Here is a 20,447-nt window from a genome sequence, read left to right on the forward strand (position 1 = left end):
AGAGTGGTGCCGTCTAGTTGACATTCTGGTGGGAGAGGCAGCGTGATCATCATTCCTCCTTTTCTTGGGGAGAAAGTCTATTAGGTGGATAAGTTTCCAAGATAAGCATTTGGTTCTGGTATTAATGTGTGAAATGCACCCTTTGAGCTTGCTCCTAAGCTTTCATCTTGGAATTCCCTTTTTTGTRCAGTGGTGTTCTTCCTACTTTGTCTTTCTTTTCCCCAGCAGAGATTGGGGAGAGTTGGTGGTGGGAGATGGTACCACAAAGGGCAACAACTGCAAGTTGTAGCTTGGGAGTTTCAGACTGGATAACAGGAAAAATTTCTTCACCAAGAGGGTGGTGCAGCAGTGTCACAGGTCAGCAGAGAGGCTGTGCAATCTCGGCACAGAATGGTTGAGGTTGGAAGGGACCTTCAGAGATCATCTAGTCCAACCACCTTGCTCTAACAGGGTCACCTAGACCAGGGTGGTGGTGAGGTAATCCTTACCAGAGTATTGGCAAGTCTGTGGTCTTTATTCCAACATCCATGTCAGTTCTTTCATCGCACAAATACATTACGCGTCTTTGACTTGTTAGGCTTCCCTGGGTGTAGGGGGGAAAGCAAGTCCACAGGGAGCCTGGCATTAGCTTGACCTGTTCTCTTCAAGATAGTTGGATCTTGCATATCCTGAAGCAGTGGTCTCAGCTGGCCTGCTGGTCAGGAAGGGGAGGCTTGGTCATTCTGGCCTGCCACCCCTGTTACACGTGACTTCATGTGGAAGTGCCCGTCTTCAAACCTTTTGGACAAAGCAGATGCAAAGCCTATTATGGAGCCGTGGAATTTAGTCCAATCCTGTTGAAATTGGGTCATCCTTTGTTACTGTCACTTTTTAAAATCTACTGAAGTCAGTGGTGCACAAAATATTCGGTGTAATGCAGACCACAGAGATTGGTACAGAGGCTCTGGAAACATGACTGTTTCTGACAATTTTGTCATGGTCTTAGCTGAGTGCAAGTGAAATGTTAAGGTATCATTGTGTTGCCAATTTGGGAAGGTTTTATGGAGAAACCGATAAAAGAGCTGATTGTTGGAGTTCTTTTTTCATCATTCATTCAGCATTCATCCACAAGCAACCTTAGAAAAAGCCAAACAACTTTTGATGGGTGTTGTCAGCATTTCCCCTAAGATGACAACTCCCAGTTGTCTTTCTATTTTGGAAGTAGGCTGTAAGTCAAACAGCTTTTCATCTCGATAGGAAGAAGGATGCTTTTTAAAAACCATGTGTGAAGTGCATCCATTTATCAACAAGTATTGGGTGCTGTAGAAGCTTTCTCATCCAAGAGTTGAGTCAACCCACAGCTTTTCTGGCTTGAAAGTCTTGAACAGGCATTGCCAATCCTGACTGATGTACCAGTGCATCTTCCGAAGCAGTAAGGGCAGCACTGTCTCTACCAGAACAGGGTTTCCTGTGTGGCCAGGCCAAGACTGTGATGCAGCTTTACCAGGCTCTAAGGATCCCCATCAGCCATACCGCTTTCTGTACCAAATGCATGATGATTTTTTTGATTGTGCCTTGCTTATCACAACAAGATTGCAAAACCCACATTCAACCCTCTTCCAAAAACACTGTAACTACAAAATGGTACCAGCCCCTTACAAGGCATTCCCCTATGTATCCTTGGAGCAAGGAGGAAAGAAAGCACAGCGACTGTGTAGCTAAGGATGAGCTCCTGGAAAGCGCTTGGGCACTGCGGTGATGATTGCAGCATAAGAACCTGCGCAGGAAAGCAAACACATTAAGATGATGCATTAAATCTTTTAAGGATTTAACAGAAGGTCTGTCATTTTGTGGGAACCGGTGAAATCATGGGACTAGGCAGCGTTGTCAGACTGCATAAGAGCAGTCCTGTCACGTCTCCTGTCCTGTTTCTAGTGCTGGTCATCTCTACTGGCATCTGCAGAGGTGGAGCAGCATGGGCGAAGATTAATCTGGACAAGGGAAGGTTCCTTTCTGGGGCTTGTTAAAATTTGGCTTAAGCTCTGGGAGTCAAGGGTTTATATGTTTCCCAAACTGGTGGGTGGTTCATTCTAATTCTGGATATGCAGTTTATTCACATGCACAACTAATCCTTTTTCGAATCCTGTTAAGTTCTTGTTCTTCTTAGTATCCTGTGGCAATAAGTTGCAGAAGCTAATTGTGCTTGTGTTGAGCTCCCTTGATCCACTTTGCTCATGCTAGCTTTAAATTTTAAGTGTTGTTCTGAGAAGCTCAGTCCTTTTTTTTTTTTTTTTTTCTGCGAGAAAATCTGTCTTCTCTGTCCCCTTTGCTGCAATGGGGCTGGGGACTGGAAGGGGAGAGTAGGCCAATTTTTGTCCCAGCCTTTGCATGGTTGGGAAAATTCTGCAATCTCTCTGCCTCAGTTTCTCTAACAGCAAAGTAAAGTTAACACGCTRCAAAAAACACTACAAAATGACACTACAAAAAAAAGTGCTGCAAGGTATATGCCTGGAGGGCATTAACATGCCTCTTACAACACAAAAAAMCGCCTCTGTGTGTATAGCCAAGGCAAGCATAGCGACAGGGTTCCCTTTTTTTGGCCACAGAAACAAATTCTGGAGGAAGGGATGAATAACCAGGGGGGGAGGGAATAAACACGTTGGTTGGTTGGTTTGTTTGTTCATTCATTTAGGTGAATTAATGCTGAACAAAAGTAGTCCTATTCCAAACTGTGGCAACAGGGCTTATTATTACAGAGGCCTACCAGTGACTCCCCGGGCAATTTTAACCTGTTTCCCCTCAATCCATATGAAGACTCTCAAAGGTCCCTCTCTCTCCTGGCCCCAGGGACAGTGCTGTCCCCRTGCTCCCAAGGGCAGAGCTGCCCAGAGCTTCCCACACTCTTCAGACAGAGGCCATTTGTGCCCCAAATGCCCTTCACCACGCACCTCGGTAGGGTGGCTCGGAGTGAGAGGCCTGYGCTGAGGCTGGCACCCTTCCCAAGGCGGCCGGACGCTGGCAGAGGAGCTGCCTCCTGGGAGGGACACCGCTGGCACGGCAGGCACCGCAACGGCGCTGCGGTACGGAGGCAGCCGCAGGTGTGGGGCTTCCCTCTCTGGTGCGAACGCTGGGCGAGGGATCCTCGCCTCCTCTTTTCCCTCTAATGTCTGACACAGCAGAGGCAACTGGGTATGAGTGAGCAAGAGCGACAGAAAGGCTGCGGGCCCCTACCAGTGTTCGCAGACAGACAGCGGGTGGATTTGTCGCGCAATTTCTTTGCAATGCTGTGGTTTTCCTGCAGTGAATACTCTGCCCACGAGCACTCACTGCTGGAAGGGATGCAGAAGTGGTGTGTTTTCCTGGAAGTTATCTGGCAAATGCTTTCCGCCTCCTTTGTTCGTACAACCCTGGAGATGGTTCCCACATATACAGGACACGTTGGCTTCCCCCCCCCAGCCCCCTTTGGTATGTTGTTGCTGGTTCCCCAGCATGACTGTGCTGCACCTCACCCCAACGAGGATTGCCTCTTTGCTTTTGAGTCCATAGCTGACTGCAGTTGCTGCACCTCAGCGCGGATCTGCAGAGCTCCCTGCAAGGCCAGAAGTGAATTGCTTCTGAGCAGCCCCAAAAAATTCATGAGCGGCGGCGGGTGCTGTGATGTGGGCGATGGCAGAGTGTGTTGTAGACATCCTTGCAGAGGTTCGGGCTGTGATGCAAGGCAGAATGCGTGCTCCAGTCCCTGGGGGAAGAACAAACAGTGATTTGTCTAGCACCAACAGCTCCCAGGGCTTTATATGAGCAGGAAAGAGAAAGTCCAATGGATTGCAGACTGTGATCATCTGTGTTGAAGGATGTATCTCACTATAACGTGGTGGGGCCCTCTGTTTTCCTCTAACAGAGGGTCCAAGGCAAAATGTGGGTCAGGGTTCTGTTACACTGCTGTACCAAGCTTAGAGAAAGGCCTGCCTGGGGCCCTATTCAGCAAAGCCTGGCTCTGAAGCATTGAGCTGCGGTTCTTTAAATAAGCTTGCAAGCATTTTGTGGAGTGGGGACCATTATAAATGGTGTGCTTGCCTGTGTTCGCTTTGTTCACAGTTCTGAGCTTTGGAGAGATGGTGCAAAACCTCACCATCCATCACAGACCCAGTCAGCATTGGCTCAGCACTGCTAACACCTGATGGAGTAATAGGTAGCTGCTTTGATTTGCGGGGATGAATCTGGTTCTCCTCTGGCTGGCAGAGTGGTAATGGTGATCCAAAACATTTCTGAATCATTTTCCCTCCCTTCCTTGAGCTTTGTGTTGTGCAAATCAGCTCTAGCCAGAGAACGGTGCGTTCCCCCATTCTGCATTGTGCAGTCTTCTGGGAGAGCAGGGCTCCAAAGTCCCTGCCCCTTTCTCCTGTAACTTGGGAAAATCTGAGGTTGAAGTTAGCACCTCTGATTAAATCCTCAAAGAATAAGCAATTCTGCGTGCTCATTACTTCTCTCTTTTCTCAGTTCTGGCTCCTTTAAAGGAAAGCATGCCCGTTCTGTTCTGCTTAATAACTACACAGTAATTAGCTCCACAGTTTTGCTACTATACTTATAATAGCCCCCATTAAAGTTATGGGGTTTTTAGGCAGTAATGGCTTACAGAGTAATTAACGAGCAAGAGGCTTTTATTGCTATCTTTATTTTTAGCCCRTGCTTTACAAGCCTTTTCTGCCAAACACCAAAATCTCAGAGAGAAGGTTTCCTGTGGCTGTGCCCCCACTGTGCGGTGCAGTGCRGAGAGGTGTGGTGCTGAGCATGGAGCACCTGGAGCCAGCCGCCGGCGCGCCTGTGCGCAGCGCGGCCGTGCTGGGTCGGAGCCCGTTTCCCCAGTGCCTGACTGCCTATGGGACTGCAAAGGAAAACCYTAATTGCTCTGTGCCTCAGTTTCCCCATCTGAAAAATGGACGTGGCAGCACTTCTCAGTGTGTCACAGGGCTGCTGTAAAACTGATGCTTTATAAGAGATGTTCTGTAATCCCTAGATGCTGATAACAGGGAAATGTTTATGTGGGACGAAACCAGGTTTGGGTCTGGGCTGTGAGCACTCYTTCTGTTCCTCAGGGGTGTGSAGCTGCTTTTGGGGGTGAAAGGGGGTGCCTGCAYGCTCAGGCCGTGGCTCAGAGCCTACTGCTCYGTGCTCATTGCAGTGTAGGAGGACTGRGAAATGAGCTGAGCGCAGTCCGTAGCGTGGGAAGTGATTCTTTAGTCTGCCTACTTAATTTCTGCATGCTCACAGTCACTTTCTACGCAAGATGATTAGCTCAGGCCCATAAACGCGTATGTAAAGTCCGCAGAGTTTACGTGGTTGCAGGGGTTGTGGCCCGGCTGCCCAGTGCATCGAGTGGGCCGGGCAGAGGGTCCGGCGGTGGCCTGTGCCCGTCCTGCATCATCATCCAGCCGGGAGCAGAGCCCGTTGTTATTGCCAGGTTGAAACCCTGCGTTTGGTTTAGGGGTTATTTTGCCAGGGTGAAAGCTACTAGTGAGCATATACTTTGTATCTTTTTTTGTGTCTTTGTATCTATTTGTATGCGTGTTTATTTTCCTCCTAAAGCTTTTGTTTTGGGCCTTGGCTTTGTTGTTTGGTATTTCCTGGCTGTTTTTGTAATGCAAGGAAATGTTTGGGTTTTTTGTGTGTTTCTTTTAAATCTAGACCATTTTTTCACTTCAATGATTTATGTATATATACAAACTCAATTAAAACAAAATTTTAGTTCAACATCTTCTAAATCACTTCTTTTCAATGTGGGAAAACCAAGAAGAAGTGACATGGAGCTGATCAGCCCCAAAGGAAGAGAGAAGGTAAAACTGACTGTAAGCCAGATTGCAGATCAAATCAGTGTTTCCTACAGTAAGTGGCAGAGCTGACGCCAATTAACTTGATTTAAAAAAAGAACCTTCAGCGTTTAATAATCCAACACGTTACTAACACATGGCTCCAGGATTTATTAAAGCGTTTTTATTAGATGAGTGCCCTTTTAATACTGTCATGCCTTGACACCATTGCCCTCTGCCGGAGGATGTGAAATCTCCTCCACAATGTGGCATAGACCCCGTRCTTGCAGCATGTCAAAATACATTTCTGGCAAAGAGAATCTTTCCGAACTATGCAAAACACCTTTGCTTTTGAAATGGTTTAACCAAAAAATCAATTGCTTTTCAATTTGTTTTCATTTTGCTTTCATTTTCAAACCTAAAAAATGATATTTGTTTTCTGTAGTAGAAAATGGAATTTGCACTTTTTAATTAATTCATGTTTAAATTTTGTTCCCCTCCTTCTTTTCCCAGTGGAGGAGGAGATAGCAAAAACCTAAAATGGACCATCTGAACAARGCCAGTTTTAGTTTTGAACTTTTTCAATTGGAAAAAGAGAGTGGTGTTATGATGGGAYGGGGGAGAGTGAATGCCTTGAGGAAGAGTTTAATTTTTGCCCAGAACAGCTTTTGCCTAGCCTTACTTCTGCCATAAGCAGCAGCGAAGAGCATTGTGCAGCTTTGATAGCAAGGGACGAGCCTTCTGCTTTGGGCTGTGAAGCTGTGAATTCTGTCACCAGCAGTGTCAAATCTTAAGTGGCCATGTATTTCTTTGCTGTTGTCCGTGGCAGAAAATGGATTTTATCTTTTGCAGTGTTAACATGTGACATTGAGACAAGAGCACGGCTTTGTTGTGCGGGGAACCAGTGTCGCTTGCCATCGATGCCCTCAATTGTAGTAGTGTGCGCTGGGATGGCCTTGAAATGCTTCATCTGGATCCAGATTTCACAGTGCTCACAGCAACCCCAAGTGAATTCCTACGGTGTCCTTCAGTCAGGCTTCTCAGGGTCATCAATAAAATCAAATTGCTTCATGAATTAACAGTGCGCAATGTCTGTGCTGCAGAGCGGAGTACGCGGCGCACTGTGGATGCCGACAGGCAGCCCGGGGTGCCGAAACGTGGGTCAGCAGTTGCGTTGCGGGTCACGCTGCAGTCTGGGCTCCACGTGCACCTCCAGCTGACCATCACCCTCTGCGATTCAGATCCGTATTGGGGTTGTGTCCCTGTGGGCATGTGGAGCGTGCTATATAAGGAAGGGAACATTAATTACGGCCACTGCGCACAGCGTGTTCAGTTCATATCCGCAACCCAGAATTGCCGATGGTGTAAGGGAACTCGGCATTTCAGATAGCCCCAGGATGACGAGGGGAGGAAGCGTTCCCGTGGCAGAGAGCGCAGGCCCCGGGAGCTCTCTCTGCTGGGGCATGAGCGGGCTGTGTTGGCCCTTGGCAGCTGGAGCACCAAAGTGACAGATGATTGACCGGGGAGCTGCTAAATGCTCTGTAGCAAATTAAAAGGAATCGATGCTGAAGAGACCAATGCACAAATCATTGGAGCCTGCTCATTTTCCCTTGTGTTGATGGGATAGAAATCRGTGTAACATCCCATCCCAAGGTGCCAGTTCTCCATCATATGAAGCCCAGCCTGTCTGCTGGGAGGATGCTGGCAATTTGAGTCTGGATTGGCAGGAGACAGGGAAAAGGCATCCTTAAGGTAAGAGCACTGGATTTGGAGGAAGCCGTCCTTGACAAACAGGGCGTTTAATGCGTGGCAGCCCACCAGCTGCTGTGAATTGACTCCGAGCAGCCCTTTTAGCATGTCATTTCCTCCCTCCCCCTTTCCAGTAGCACCATCCGTTAGTTGGTGCATTTGCAGCAAAGGTGCTTTGCTAGGCAAGGTGTTCAGTCTGTTCAGAGCTGCCCCTTGCGATTCTGCCCTACAGGGATGCTCAAAGGACGTGTTCTGGCTTTATAAGGGGATTCGGAGAGGATGCTAGTGCTCGTGCCCTCCGTTCAGGCACTGACATCAACTGCAGGGACAGCAAGGATGAGGCCAGATGCTCTTTCCTGAGGGCACTGTGTGCTCTGGCAGTGCTAGGCCAGCAGGATCTCTCTGGCCCTAAGAGCTGGACTGGGATGGAGCAGAAGGTTGATGTTTACTGGAACAATTCCTCCACTTCCTCTGTCATTCATTTTGTCTGGATGAGGCTGATTTCTCTAGTTCTGAAAAAATAAAGACAAATCCACATTGCCAGTAGGTACTTCCTTGAAAGTCTGCAGGTTGTCTGGCTGCACAGAACATGTTTTTGGGCTGTGGAAAGCCTTTTCCTGCTGGCTGCCCTTAATGGAGTGAAGGAAATCCAGTTCCCAGTAGAACCGAATATGTTTGGTGGTTGATTTTGTTGTTGTTTCCTCTGGACACTTCCAGGAGACTCTCTCTCTTCACACGCACTAGCTGTACCTTGCATTGGCCTAATCAGGGATTTGAACCTGGATGTCTCCATGGCTGCCCTGCACAACCAAGAAAAAGCAAGCTTCAAGGGTCTCAGGAAAAGCATTTGCAATGCAGCCACTGTACACATCATATCTACAGCCCAGGCTTGAGGAGCTCCCCTCAGATTAAAGCGGGGGAAAGCAATGTTTTCCAGAATGCTGTAGTGAGGGCGAATGCAGAGCCAGCTAGAAGCAGTGCTGTGTGGGAGATCAGTGCTTTTCTTGAGGCCCCACAGCAAGCCTCCCTGCCGTATTCCCTGGGTTCTCCCATGTCTGCAATGCAGTGCTYTAAGCAGCAGGCTAATGCGTTCCCCCACATGGGAACAGTGGTACTAAACTGCTACCCATGTTTGCAAACTCTCCACCGTGCATGTCCCTGCTAAGTGATGTACATTCCTTGCCAAGATACTTGGATAAAATACAGTCTGTTTAAATCTTGCATGTGCTTGTATTGAATCAACCTAAGCCATTGTGGCAGTTTAATATACTCCAGTTGTAACTTGTCTGAGATAGAAGAAATGAATCCGAACAGGCCATTGGAAGCCTCAGCTGAAATTTGCTGCATCAAAGGTGCTGTCAGGATGGTCAGAGCTGGGGGGTTACAGTGAAGGGCAAAACACAGAGGCACTAACTTGATTGGAGCCAAATCCCTGAGAGCACAGGAGCAGTCTCTTCTCTGGCTGCAGAGTGCTTTTGTCTACAGGAGGGAGAGGGTCTAGGGCTCACAGCAAGTGCTGAGCACTTGCTGAGTGTCAGACAAGTAGTGTAGTCATTGTGGTCTCCATTTCTTCCTAAGGGCTTGGGCATAGCGAGTGGCATTGTGAGGCCTGACTGGCTTGTGGATGCTTTGAGGATGAAGGGTCCTATTCTGCGGGGGCATGGTTCAGACACCGGGGCACTGAGCAGCTTTTGCTTGGCTGAAGCCAGGGCCTTGCTCGGCAAGTGGATGAAAGGGAAAGCAAGGCCCTGGACAACAAGCAGGCATCTCTCCTGGAGGGTAGGGAGGCACTTCTGTGGCTCACTGCTGCTGTTTGTCTTGTTCTTTTTGAGGAGGATTTGTGAGCTCTATGGAGCAACTCACTAGTACTTTTCTCTGCTATTCACCTTTGCTTTGTGTTGCAGGCTTCCTTCCAAATGGGTCCCTGAGGCTCCCACTGGCAGCTCCAGCAGCATCCTGTAAAAGTGCTGTCCTGCTCCTGGTCCCAACAGCTGAGGCCACTCCAAACCTGCTTCTGCAATGGGTGGGTTGTAAGCACTGGTAAGACCTATGAGTCGTGTCACCTTCGCTGCTCTCTCCCTCTCTCGCGTTCTCTCTCTCTGTCCTTGTTCCTTCTTGCCCATTTATTTCTTTTCTCCATGTGCTTTGCTGTTCTGTCTCTGGGGTTTTCACTGTCAGGTAATGAGGAGCTGTGGGTCCAGTCAGTCTTGGAGATGCCGAAGAGACGGGACATCCTGGCTATCGTGCTGATAGTTCTGCCCTGGACACTACTAATCACCGTCTGGCACCAGAGCACCATTGCTCCACTACTTGCAGTGCACAAGGGTGAGAGAAACCAAACCAGCCCTTGCCAAATCTGTGCATCCCTCCCTCGTCCTCATCTCCTCTCTCATTTCATTCCTCCATGGCAGCCATGCTCATCTCAGCTCCCAGCCCATACTCATGCAGAAGGCTCCCCACTTCTGCTGTAGGAACAGCCCAGTGCTTATAGGGGTTCTTCAGAGATGTCAGCCTCCAAGCCATGAGACGTGGTCACTGCACTTGGAGAGCTCTTCAGGGCCTAAATCCGGAATCAGTGGGAGAGAGCACTGAAGGAAGATGTCTTTCTTTGTTCCCTGATGATCCATAAGAGAAGTCCCTTTCTGCTGGCTTTTGCAATGTGCTGCAAAGAAGTTAGTCCAGTAGAAAGGCTGCAATAAAGAGAGCAGAGGAAGCAAAGCTGCTACCTAAGACAGCTCCTCTGTGAGAGAAAAGGCAAAGAGCATTTTTCAAGTGTCTGCAGGAGAACAGCAAACTGGTTCTCCTGGACTTGAAGGGGAAGGCATGTAGTAAGCACCAGCATCCTACCTGATGGTTTGGAGTTAAAATGCTATGAGTCAGCTTCCAGCATGCCTGTTGCACAAAGTATTAAATAGAACTTTGGCCCGTAGCAGATGAATACAGGAAGTGCTAGAGGATCCTCTCTGGCCAAAAGAGTCCTAGTTTTTATCAAGTCCTCAGCAGAGCAGCAATATGCAAGGGCTGTGAGAGCGCTTAGGGGCAGGAAGAAGCCATGCTGCCTGCCGCAGTCCTTGTTCTTGGTTCTGCCCTTCTGCTGGGCACCACAGCAGGCAGTTCAGCCTGAGGAGGCTTGTCCGTTTGGACGAAGGCCAGTTCATTTCCTCTCTCTGGGCCCTTTTTCTGGGAGACATTCTCCCCTTTTCCTTTCAGTGTTCACACACATCCTCCACTGTTGCTTCTCCTTTCACTGAACAGTGTGATGTGTGTTTTAAATTGTTAGAAACTCAGAGTCTGTCCTGAGCAGTTTTACCTTTCCCCCGGAGGTCTCTTGACTGACAGTCACCCACAAAGCTTTGGGCAGCTCTTAAGGGAAAGATGTCTGTGATCTCCTCTGGAAGCTGGACAGCGTTTCAGAGGATGAAGGATTCACTGGGCTCCAGAATACGGCTTGAAAGACTACTAAAAATATGCTGTCAAAAAGGTCAGGGGTTTGACTCAATGCCCTGAAAACTAGGAGCTGTTTTTGTGAATGAACCTGGACTTTGAAGTTACAGCACAGAGACTGCTCTGCTCTGGCTCAGTCCTGAACTTGCTGATGACCTTGGTAAGACACTTCCTCGGCCTGTGCCTCTGTGAGCCCTCAGTGGAAAACAAGTGGTGATAGAGACCAGCCTGAGAGCTCTCAGGATAAATGGTTTTGTACCTCTAATGCATTTCTGAGATTCTTTGATAGCAGGTGCTGAAAAAGAGATGTGCATCTATACAGTAGTGAGCACAGTGGCAGTGGTTACACATGCCAGGATTTACAGCTGAGGGTCTGACCTGCAGGGGATTGCAAACAGTCTCAGACGTCCCAGTCAAGCACCATCCTGGCTAATTACATTTGTGTCTGTGTCCAATGCATTTCGCAGTTTTGTTTTTGATTTGATTCCAGTGTCTGGTGCTTTCAGAGACCTGTGCTGTGTAATGCAGATATGCTTTATCTTATATAGAGCCCAGTCCCAACATTTGCAGGACAACTTGCTCCCCACCCTTCCTCCTTCCATGCTGTGGAGTCTGGGGCCTTCATGCAGATCAGGTGCTGGTATCAATGTCTGTGCTGCTGGAAGAATAACACACTATGAAAAAGACACAGAAAGTACCTCGCTGGTCAGAGCTAATGTCTGTCTGCTCCTATTCTTTTTCTCATTAGAAGCTCCTCGTAGTAGCTGGTTTTGCAAAATCTAAGGCTCACAGTATTATGTGCCCACTAGAGAGCAGCTGGCTTATACCCTGGAACAGTGATGCCCCTTTGTCACTGCTAGTCCCTAACTGTATGCACACTGTGGTATTCCTGCTGGCCTGCAGTGGTGTGAAAGTCACCCCCTGGAAAAATTACAAAGGCGTGAATATTTTTCCTTGAGCCGATTGTGAACAAGTCTCTTTTTGCAAGGGTTTTATACATTTGGATCAGTGTATCCCATACACTGTTTGCGAGTGTAATACTGTTTGTTGTCCACATCTGCACTATTGAACAGGCTGTTGTGTTCAGAAATTGGTAGGGCCTTTTCGAGGAGAGGATAGCCATAAGCAGGTGAAAGTCTCTGTAGGAAAAAGCCTGCAATTAGACTTTAATTTCTGTTCTCTGATTCTGGATTTAAAGGATGAGTCTTTCACTCCTTCTCGCTGCCCTATCCCAGGCCCATCAGGAGGACAGCAGGGTACTGCAGTATCTTGGACAATCCATGTTGTTGAGGGAGCTTCACCGACTTGGTATTTTCCACCAGTTATTCCACCACTTCCCAATCCAGGTGCTCCAGTGCCTCAATGCAGAGCTGTGAGTTCTGCCCCTGCTGAGTATGGTGCCCAAAGCACTGAAGCAGTCCTTAGGAATGCAAGATCCTGAATCCATGTTGCTATTTTCATTTTCTAGATCCAGTTGCTGTACAAGTCTGTATCTTCTGGGTGCTTGTTGAAGCTGCTCATTCTGAACACGCAGCTGCAGCATTTTCCTGGGCTCTCAGGCCTTGATTGGTGCTGGTTTTCTAACAGCAGGAACTTCTTTTCTCATGGGTGTTTGTCCCCGATTCCTTTATTTATTTGTGTACTTATTTATTCAAGCCTCCATCTAAGCCTGTTTCCTTTCCTGTCGAACCGTGAGGGTGACCTGCTGCAATTAGCAAGCAGCCTGCTGGCTCAGATTGGGGGTGTTGGAGGACTGAGTCCATGCTGCTTTTTTTTCTCTCTCATACCCTTGCTCAGATGATGGTGGTGACTCCCGGCGTGATCTCGCTGCAGGCTTGGACTCCAAGGAATACTGCCTGTCGGACCGGGACATTGTGGAGGTGGTGAGGACAGAGTACGTTTATACCCGCCCACCCCCGTGGTCAGACACCCTTCCCACCATCCACGTTATTACGCCCACCTACAGCCGGCCCGTACAGAAGGCAGAGCTGACGCGCCTGGCCAACACCCTCCTGCACGTGCCAAACCTGCACTGGATCCTGGTGGAGGACTCGCAGCGGCGCACACCTCTCATCACCCGGCTGCTGCGGGACACGGGGCTCAACTACACGCACCTCAATGTGGAGACACCCCGCAACTACAAGCTGCGGGGAGACATGAGGGATCCCCGCATCCCTCGGGGGACCATGCAGAGGAACCTTGCTCTGAGATGGCTGAGAGAGACCTTTAACAAAAACAACAGCCAGCCCGGGATTGTTTATTTTGCTGATGATGATAACACCTACAGCCTGGAGCTCTTTGAGGAGGTAAGACCCTGCTGGGGGATCCCCAGCCGTCTGAACATGGTAAATTAGCATGTGGTGTGTAGGAGATGCTGTATGCTGGGCTGGGGGGGTGCTCTGTGCATCCCCTCCTGGGCTCTGGGACAGTCCTGTCTGTGCTGCAGTCTCACCACAACTGTCCTAAAGTTCTCTCCAGGGCTTGACTACAGTGCTGCCAAGTGCTTCTTTCCCAGTGTCAAAGGCATCCCATGCAAAGTAACGGGGACCCCAGTTTATCCTGTGGCATGTAGTCAGGAGGCATTCTGGTGCACATCCAGGCCCCAGTCCTTTAAAGGCAGTTGCAGCATTTGAAAGGATCTGGTTACCATTGCTGACGCACCCCCTGTCTCTGTAAATTGGTGCTCTTAGCTGTGTTACTTTCTTGAGTGGAGGAATGAAGCTTTCCCCTGAGCATCAGAAACCCAAGCCAAATCTCTCTCTCCCCAAAAGGGAAGCTCATGTCCATGTGGGGAAGTTATCTCAAGACAGCACTTGGCTGTCTGTTAATCCATGTTTGTTCTTGTTTGAGGAGTCCCTGGGTTTTCTTCTCCTTGCTTGCTCTTTGCATTTGTTTGCTCTCATCCTGAAGTGTTCACTGGTTAAATTCTGTAGCTGTCAAGAGCCTGGCACCTGCTTTGCACAGATCCCCAGCTGAGGTAGAAGTGTCCTTTCAGAGTTATGCCTGAGTGATGACAGCGCAGTCGTAGTGCTTGCAGGACATCTTATTCAGAAGTGCTCGGTGCGGTTGTCTCTGGGTTGCTGCATGCACGTGAGGAGTGTGCATTTGTCAGTGCTTGCCTGTCCGCCCAGAAGAGTGGAGCCCTTCGTGCGCTGCCTTCGAGGGCTGTGCCTCTGCCCGGAGGTGTGTGCAGCGCTCCCCTCCAGAGCTCTTCCTCTTGCAGCGCCCCAGGATGGATGGTCTCTCAGGCTGTTTTCAGTAGGAAGTGGGGCTGCGATCTCAGCCTGGAAGTTGGAGCCTCCAGGAACCTTGATGGCAGGCTGAATTTCAGCACGTCCTGACAATCCCGTCAGGGTTGGGGGTATGTGCGTTTACTGAGAGGGCCGGCAACGTGTAGTCTGTGCACCAGCAGCGCTTGCTCTTTGCAGAGCAGAGATGTGTGCACTCTGAGGATGTGCTGCTCTTTCTCAAGAGGCCCAGTCTCAGTCCTTATTACACACAGTTTTTTATAATGGTGAGCTGGCTGCTTTCACTGTTCTTTGTAACATGGTGTAGGTCTGAGGCACTAGAAGGAGGGGACTTGCTCAAGGTAGTGGAGGGGGTTTCTGGCAGAGCTGGRAACTGAGCTCGGATCTCTAGGATTCTGACTTGTTGCTTCCTCCTCAGGACCATCCTTTGTCACTTCGGCTCTGTTACATCCTCCTCTTTAAAACCGAGTATAATGCTTCCTTTGTTGCAGTATTTTTCAAGTCTTTTGGAAACTTGAGCAGAGGAAGGTTCCCATGTGCTTTCCCTCCTTTGCTGTTTTGACTCCTGTGGGGTCCCTAAATGAACTCCTGTGCCTTTCCCTGTCTGCAGACACGTGACAGTCTTATAGTGCCATCTACACTGTAGCTCACCTGACTTGCAGCTCAGAGATGACTTGTTGCCTTGGTCTCCTAAGGCGGAGCTCTTGCAGCAAGGGTCAAGGCAGGAGTGTTGCCTCTTCCCCTTCCCCCCAGTTGCCAGTTTTCATAGCCTGGATCTCCTGTTTATTCCTTCTGTACATGTCCACTTTCCTTTCCCTGATGGCTTTCACTTGAGCTTGGATAGCTACAGGAATATGCACACTTCTATAGCTGAAAGCAAATCCAGACTGAATGTCTTTCTTCCACACGCTCATTTGAGGCTGGCTCTGGCAAACACTGCACGTTGATAAAGCAGGGAGGGTTCCTTCGGTCACCCGTGTGCTTTGCTCGTAGAGGCTTCTCCTCTGCTATGTAGCTGCAGTTGAGGTCACATGGAGCCAATGAAATGTGCTGTGAAATGCAGAAGACACGCACTATTGTTCCCTGTGGACAGGGACTGCCGTTAGCATGTGTTTAATGCAGAAGGGCTAGTGCCAGCGCTCTTCTGGTCTCGTTTGCTGTAATTAGGAGTGATGAGATTAGCTCTGGGAGACCCCTGATCTAAGAGCCTGGGCTAAGAGCAGAAAGCGAGGCTGAGCCTGCCAGCAGAATGGGACAGGACAGTGGGGTGGGCAGACAGACTGGCATTCAAATCATCTGCGTTGGCAAGTGCAGGCATCTGAAGCATGCCCTGGAGGTTCCTACTGATTTCTGTTGACTCTACAGGGAACAGAGGCATCTAACCTTGTTTCTCTGCAGAGCAGCTCCAAAGCACTGTCCTGTGTGCAGGGGGCTTCTGGAGGGGCTGTGCTTCTCAGCTGTCCATGAGGTTGTGGGCGACAGTTGTGGTGCTTCACTCAAGAAACACTTTTAGTTTTACTATGGCTCATAGATCAAGATTACAGCTCAACCTCCTTAGCTTTCAGAGAAAATACCTTTATTCCTAGATTTGCCATTCCTAACTTGCCAAGTGGCCTCGGAAACAGTGCTTCCCTTCTCTGTATCCTGGCTTCCCCAGCTGTTTGTGTGGAGGACTGATGCCCCACAGCTCTGAAGACTTGTGAACAAAAAGCACTCTTAAATCTCAATTGTGTTTATTATTGGTAGCTTTGTTCCTAGTACCAAACTCATGCTTCGCCTCCGTGGTCGTCCACTAGTGTTGCAATTGTTAGCTGCCGCTTTCCAAAAGGCTTTGCTACCATTCTCCAACCCAAGGATGTGCATCCTGGTACGGGCGAATACTGTGCAGGAGCTCCGTGGCTTGGTCCAAGTCACAGAGGGTGTCTGGGAACATAACCCAGCTCTTAGCTTTAGCACTGATGCAGTTTGGTGTTGTGTTGAAGTTGGGGTGCATCCCTCTCCTTCAGGCCAGCGAGCAAGTTGAAGTCATGCTGTTTTGTGTGTTAGAAGTTGCATGTAACTGATCCTTGTGTGTGCACCCACCATCCCCTTCTCTTTCCTTGCCTCCAGATGCGCAGCACCAGAAAGGTGTCAGTGTGGCCAGTAGCCTTCGTCGGTGGCTTGCGCTATGAGTCACCCAAAGTGAATGCTGCAGGGAAGGTCTATGGCTGGAAAACTGTGTTCGACCCCCATCGCCCCTTTGCTATAGACATGGCAGGGTTTGCCGTGAACCTCAGACTSATTCTCCAGCGATCTCAGGCTTACTTCAAACTGCGAGGAGTGAAGGGAGGCTACCAAGAGAGCAGCCTGCTGCGGGAACTAGTGACCTTGAATGACCTTGAGCCGAAAGCTGCCAATTGCACGAAGGTATGGTCTCCTCCTTGTACGTGGAACGTAAGGATGCAGTGATAGGACAAAAGCCCCTCTCAGTCTCGGCGTTCAGTCCCTTTGCTCTGTGTTTCGAGAGAACGCTCCCTGCATGCAAAGGAGCCAGGAATGGGCAATTATGTATTTAATTGTGTGATGTGAGGTGGGCAGTTGTCTTTGGTTTTGTTTCTTTGGTTTTTTTAGTTGCATGCTGCTAGAGGCTGCCATAGGCCTTGAAATATAGCAGCTTCTCCTCCCTGTAACTTTACCTCCTTGTCATTTTACCTCTAGATAATATCCTTATTACTTTCATGATTGGCTTATCTGTGGCCTTGCTAATCCCCTGGGGCAGTGAATTCCATAGGTGAAATATAGGTCATTTGTTTTAAGTGAATTGTGGAGAAGGGTTTTGAGTACTGGTACTCCTGTAATAAGCTGGCATCATATCAGATTTGGCCCCCTGGACTTTGCCTGAACGGTGAGCCAGCTGTGCCAGGCCGCTCTGCTTTCTGGCTGCAGGGAAGGAGCATTCGCAGAGTTGCTGCCTTCTTGCAGAGTTTGTTGCCTCCTCCCTCCTGGCATATGTAGAGTATCACCGTAGTTGTCCACAACAACATGGATCTTTATGTGCCAGAAATAAAGTAGATATGTTTTCATGCCCAGGATATTGCTCTGAGCTCTAGGAGGCTGCCGTGTAGCTTCCTTTGGGGGGTATTTTATTACTGTCAAATGACTGTTAATTATTTGCATTAACACATTGCCTAGGAGCCACCAGGTCATGGAGCAGGACCCCTATGTGCTAAAAAATGTAGAAACGCAGAGCACACTGATAGTTCTTGCCCTACAGACTTCCCAGTCTAAGATGAGAGACAACAGATGGATATCTATCTGGAATGACAGGGGAGCATGCGAGATACAATGAGACAATGCTGGTTAGCGTGACAGGCATCAATCACAGCGTATGAGCAGCTGAGGTGCTTTCAAGTGCTTTTGAAAGCTTTGCGAGTGGGTCCACTGAGCACCGGAGCCAGTGGAGGGCATCTCTCTGGGATCACAGGCTCTGTAGCCCTCTCGCTCCTTTGTCTGTAACAGGGAGACACCCAGTCTGATTTAGGGAGTTTTTATTGCTTAATTATCCCAAGAGGATTTTTATTTATTTATTTGTTTGTTTGTTATTTTTACAAAAGAGCTGTTACTGCTGACAGACCCAGTGTTGGACCCAGGTCTCCATCCCCCTTGGGGACAGGAAAGGACTTTGATTAATAACCTGTGCCTCTGTTTTCCACCTGCACTGCCCTGTGGCCCCCAGGCAGGGAAAGACAAGGATCTTGGAGTTCAGCAGTGCTCGAGCAAGGAGTCCAAGAATAAGGAGAAGCTGAGGGGGAGGAATGGCTTGGTTTATTTTCTGATACCTGCTGTGGCTCATTTTTTATATCCACATGTCTGTAGTTACAGATGTCCAGCATGGGGATAAATGATACAGGTAGTCTCTCAAGGATGGGAAAAGAAATTGGATTAAAATTAGATCTCTGTTCTTGGGCACTGTGTCAAACGTGCTTTCGAAAGGTCAGCCCAGGAGAGGCTGAAATGAATTGCTTATTTCCTGTGTGTGGTTTGGAATTCTCTCTGTTTTTTATTGAAAAGCCTATAGTTGATGACAGCACCTTCATCTTCAGGTGAAGTGAGGAGAAGGAAGGTGGTGGATTGTGCCATCATTGCACTTGAACACTTGCTCTGCAGGACTTCTCCTGGACTGCTTTGTCCATGTCCCAAGGTCTAGCAGTGTAACTGTGATCATCTTTTCCAGATCCTCAGCCAGTTTAGAGCTGAAAGCTTTTTCCTTTAAGGAGCTCTAGACTTGCCCTGCAGTTAGGTATATGGTCCTCCCTCCCTCACTTCCTACCGTCTTACTTCCTAACAAGAAAACACTGGCTGAAAATAAGTGGGTTTCCAGCAGGACAAGGGAGATGAACAGGATGCTTTCAGGGTGATGTGCAGAAGGGCAGGAAGGTTCAACCCAGGGCAGATGCTCCATGGCTGGTTATGCAGTCTTTCTTTAGTATATTGTCTGTGCTGTAAAATAATTATCGAAAGGAGGCTTTGTGTTAAAAGGCAGTGGGTGGGAGATGATGGTTATGGTAGGACACATGGAGGAAGGAGAGGAAGGAAAAGATGTTTCCAGGCTGGAGGGGAAAAACAGTGTTGTCAAGCTGCCATGTCAGTGCTGTCATGCAGGAGCTGCACGTCAGAGCTGAAGAGGAAGCAGGAATCTCTGGCCAGGATTTGAAGCAGGCTGCATTTCTTTTTTTGGCTGGGCTGTGGGGATCTCACAAGGGTCCTTGTTGTGAACTGAATGCTCTCTGCTCATGGCAAACTGAGTGCAGCTTTGCACTTTGTGCTTTGCCTTTCTGCTTTTAGCTATTGCCAGCAGCCTTCATTTCCCAGTTGCTGCTTTGCTCACCCTTCTGACAGGGAGGAGGGTCCAGGCAAGCAGCAGAAGAAGACAGCAGTAGGCTGGGGTCCAGGGGCCTTTTGCCTCAATACCAAAGCACAGACTCCTCTCATTCTGCTAGGATGCCCCCAGTAGCTGTCTGGATTTGCTTCTGTTTAGCATAACTGTACTCCCGCTTTGCAGTGAGATTTACATTAAAGATTATGATGTGTGCTCAGATACAGTGGTTAAGGGAGGACCAGAGAAGCCCGTAAGATAAGCCTAGCCATCTGCCTTGCCTGTGCACAGTGCTGGTATTTACTTTGTAATGTTCATCTCACTCCAGCCCACAAACGCATACTTCTGCAAAAAGCTTAGGTTTTGGCCAAGGACATAAATCCCATTTAACCTCCCTGATTTGAGATCTGCCCAAAATGAAGGGGAAAATGAAGGAAGTCAGTATTAATTACCCAGGAAAATGGAGTTAGCCCTCCATCAGGAGTGAAGGCTTCGTTTATGTTGCCGTTGTAAGGAAACAAGGCTTTGCAAGCGTGTTCTGCTGCTTCTGCATTCTTCTCCAACCCCCCAGCAAAAAAAATCTTTCTTGAATCCATTGACACATTATATCTGACAGTGTAGAGGTCTAGGGAGTTCTGTGTTCCCATGAGGTTGATGTAATTGGGCTGTATCCTGCTGCCTATTTTCTATTAATTGCCTGAGGAAATACTGCGGCGTGCTCAACCAGAGAACCCTTAAAGGAGTGAGACCTTATGAATGGCTCAGCTACTCAAAGAGCCTCAGCTGGAGCTGGCACAAGAGGACTGCCCAGAAAATACAAGGCCACAGTAAATGAGGCATGCCTTGTTGCAGCTGCTCTTGGATCCGCTTGTTTTTCCAGGGAGGTAGGTGTAGATGTGTTTCTTTGGGTGAGGCAGGCTTTTGTGCACTGGAGTGGTCTGGGTAGCAATTCAGCAGGATTTAAGCAGTGGCTGAAAGAAGTCGTGCTTTCTCCTTCGCCATCTCTTGGCTGAGTATGACCTGAAATTAAACCTGTGGGTTTGCAACTCAGTGTTTAGGTGGATGCTGTTAAAGGGAATTGGCTGGAAGCCTTGCACTGGACAGAGGAAGGCTGTCTCTGAAAAGCTTAGAGCGAGGCGGAGTGGGCAGTGTTGAATGCCATAGTCAATATTGCTGGTTGCTGTGAGAGACCCAGGCTGGAGAACAAGGGACACGGAGAGCTGTCCTCTGAGTGCCCGAACCACAACCTCAGCCCTGGGGCGACTGTGGGTCTTGGAACCAGCTGTGGGAGGGGAATAAATCCCTGTGGGTATGGAGGACACAGAGGCCTCGGCTCCTGCAGCAGCCAGGAAACAGTACAGTGAAGGG

At 48.8% G+C, this 20,447-nt stretch overlaps 1 protein-coding gene across 2 annotated transcripts in view; it reads left to right on the forward strand.

The window, feature by feature from the left end:
- Positions 1 to 20,447, forward strand: part of B3GAT1 (beta-1,3-glucuronyltransferase 1) — a 39,626-nt gene that overhangs the window by 13,318 nt on the left and 5,861 nt on the right. Inside the window, exons 2-5 of one of the 2 annotated variants that reach the window (XM_026071746.1) lie at positions 9,437 to 9,572; positions 9,711 to 9,857; positions 12,774 to 13,282; positions 16,334 to 16,630. In XM_026071746.1, the coding sequence (XP_025927531.1) occupies positions 9,746 to 9,857; positions 12,774 to 13,282; positions 16,334 to 16,630 (918 nt within the window). In that variant the 5' untranslated portion in view covers positions 9,437 to 9,572; positions 9,711 to 9,745. Of the gene's footprint in view, positions 1 to 9,436; positions 9,573 to 9,670; positions 9,858 to 12,773; positions 13,283 to 16,333; positions 16,631 to 20,447 lie in introns of those variants that run through there. The other variant, XM_026071745.1, reaches the window with a different exon arrangement.

This window comes from Apteryx rowi, unplaced genomic scaffold (genome assembly GCF_003343035.1).
Source record: "Apteryx rowi isolate R43461 unplaced genomic scaffold, aptRow1 scaffold_33, whole genome shotgun sequence".
NCBI classification, from domain to species: Eukaryota; Metazoa; Chordata; class Aves; order Apterygiformes; family Apterygidae; genus Apteryx; species Apteryx rowi.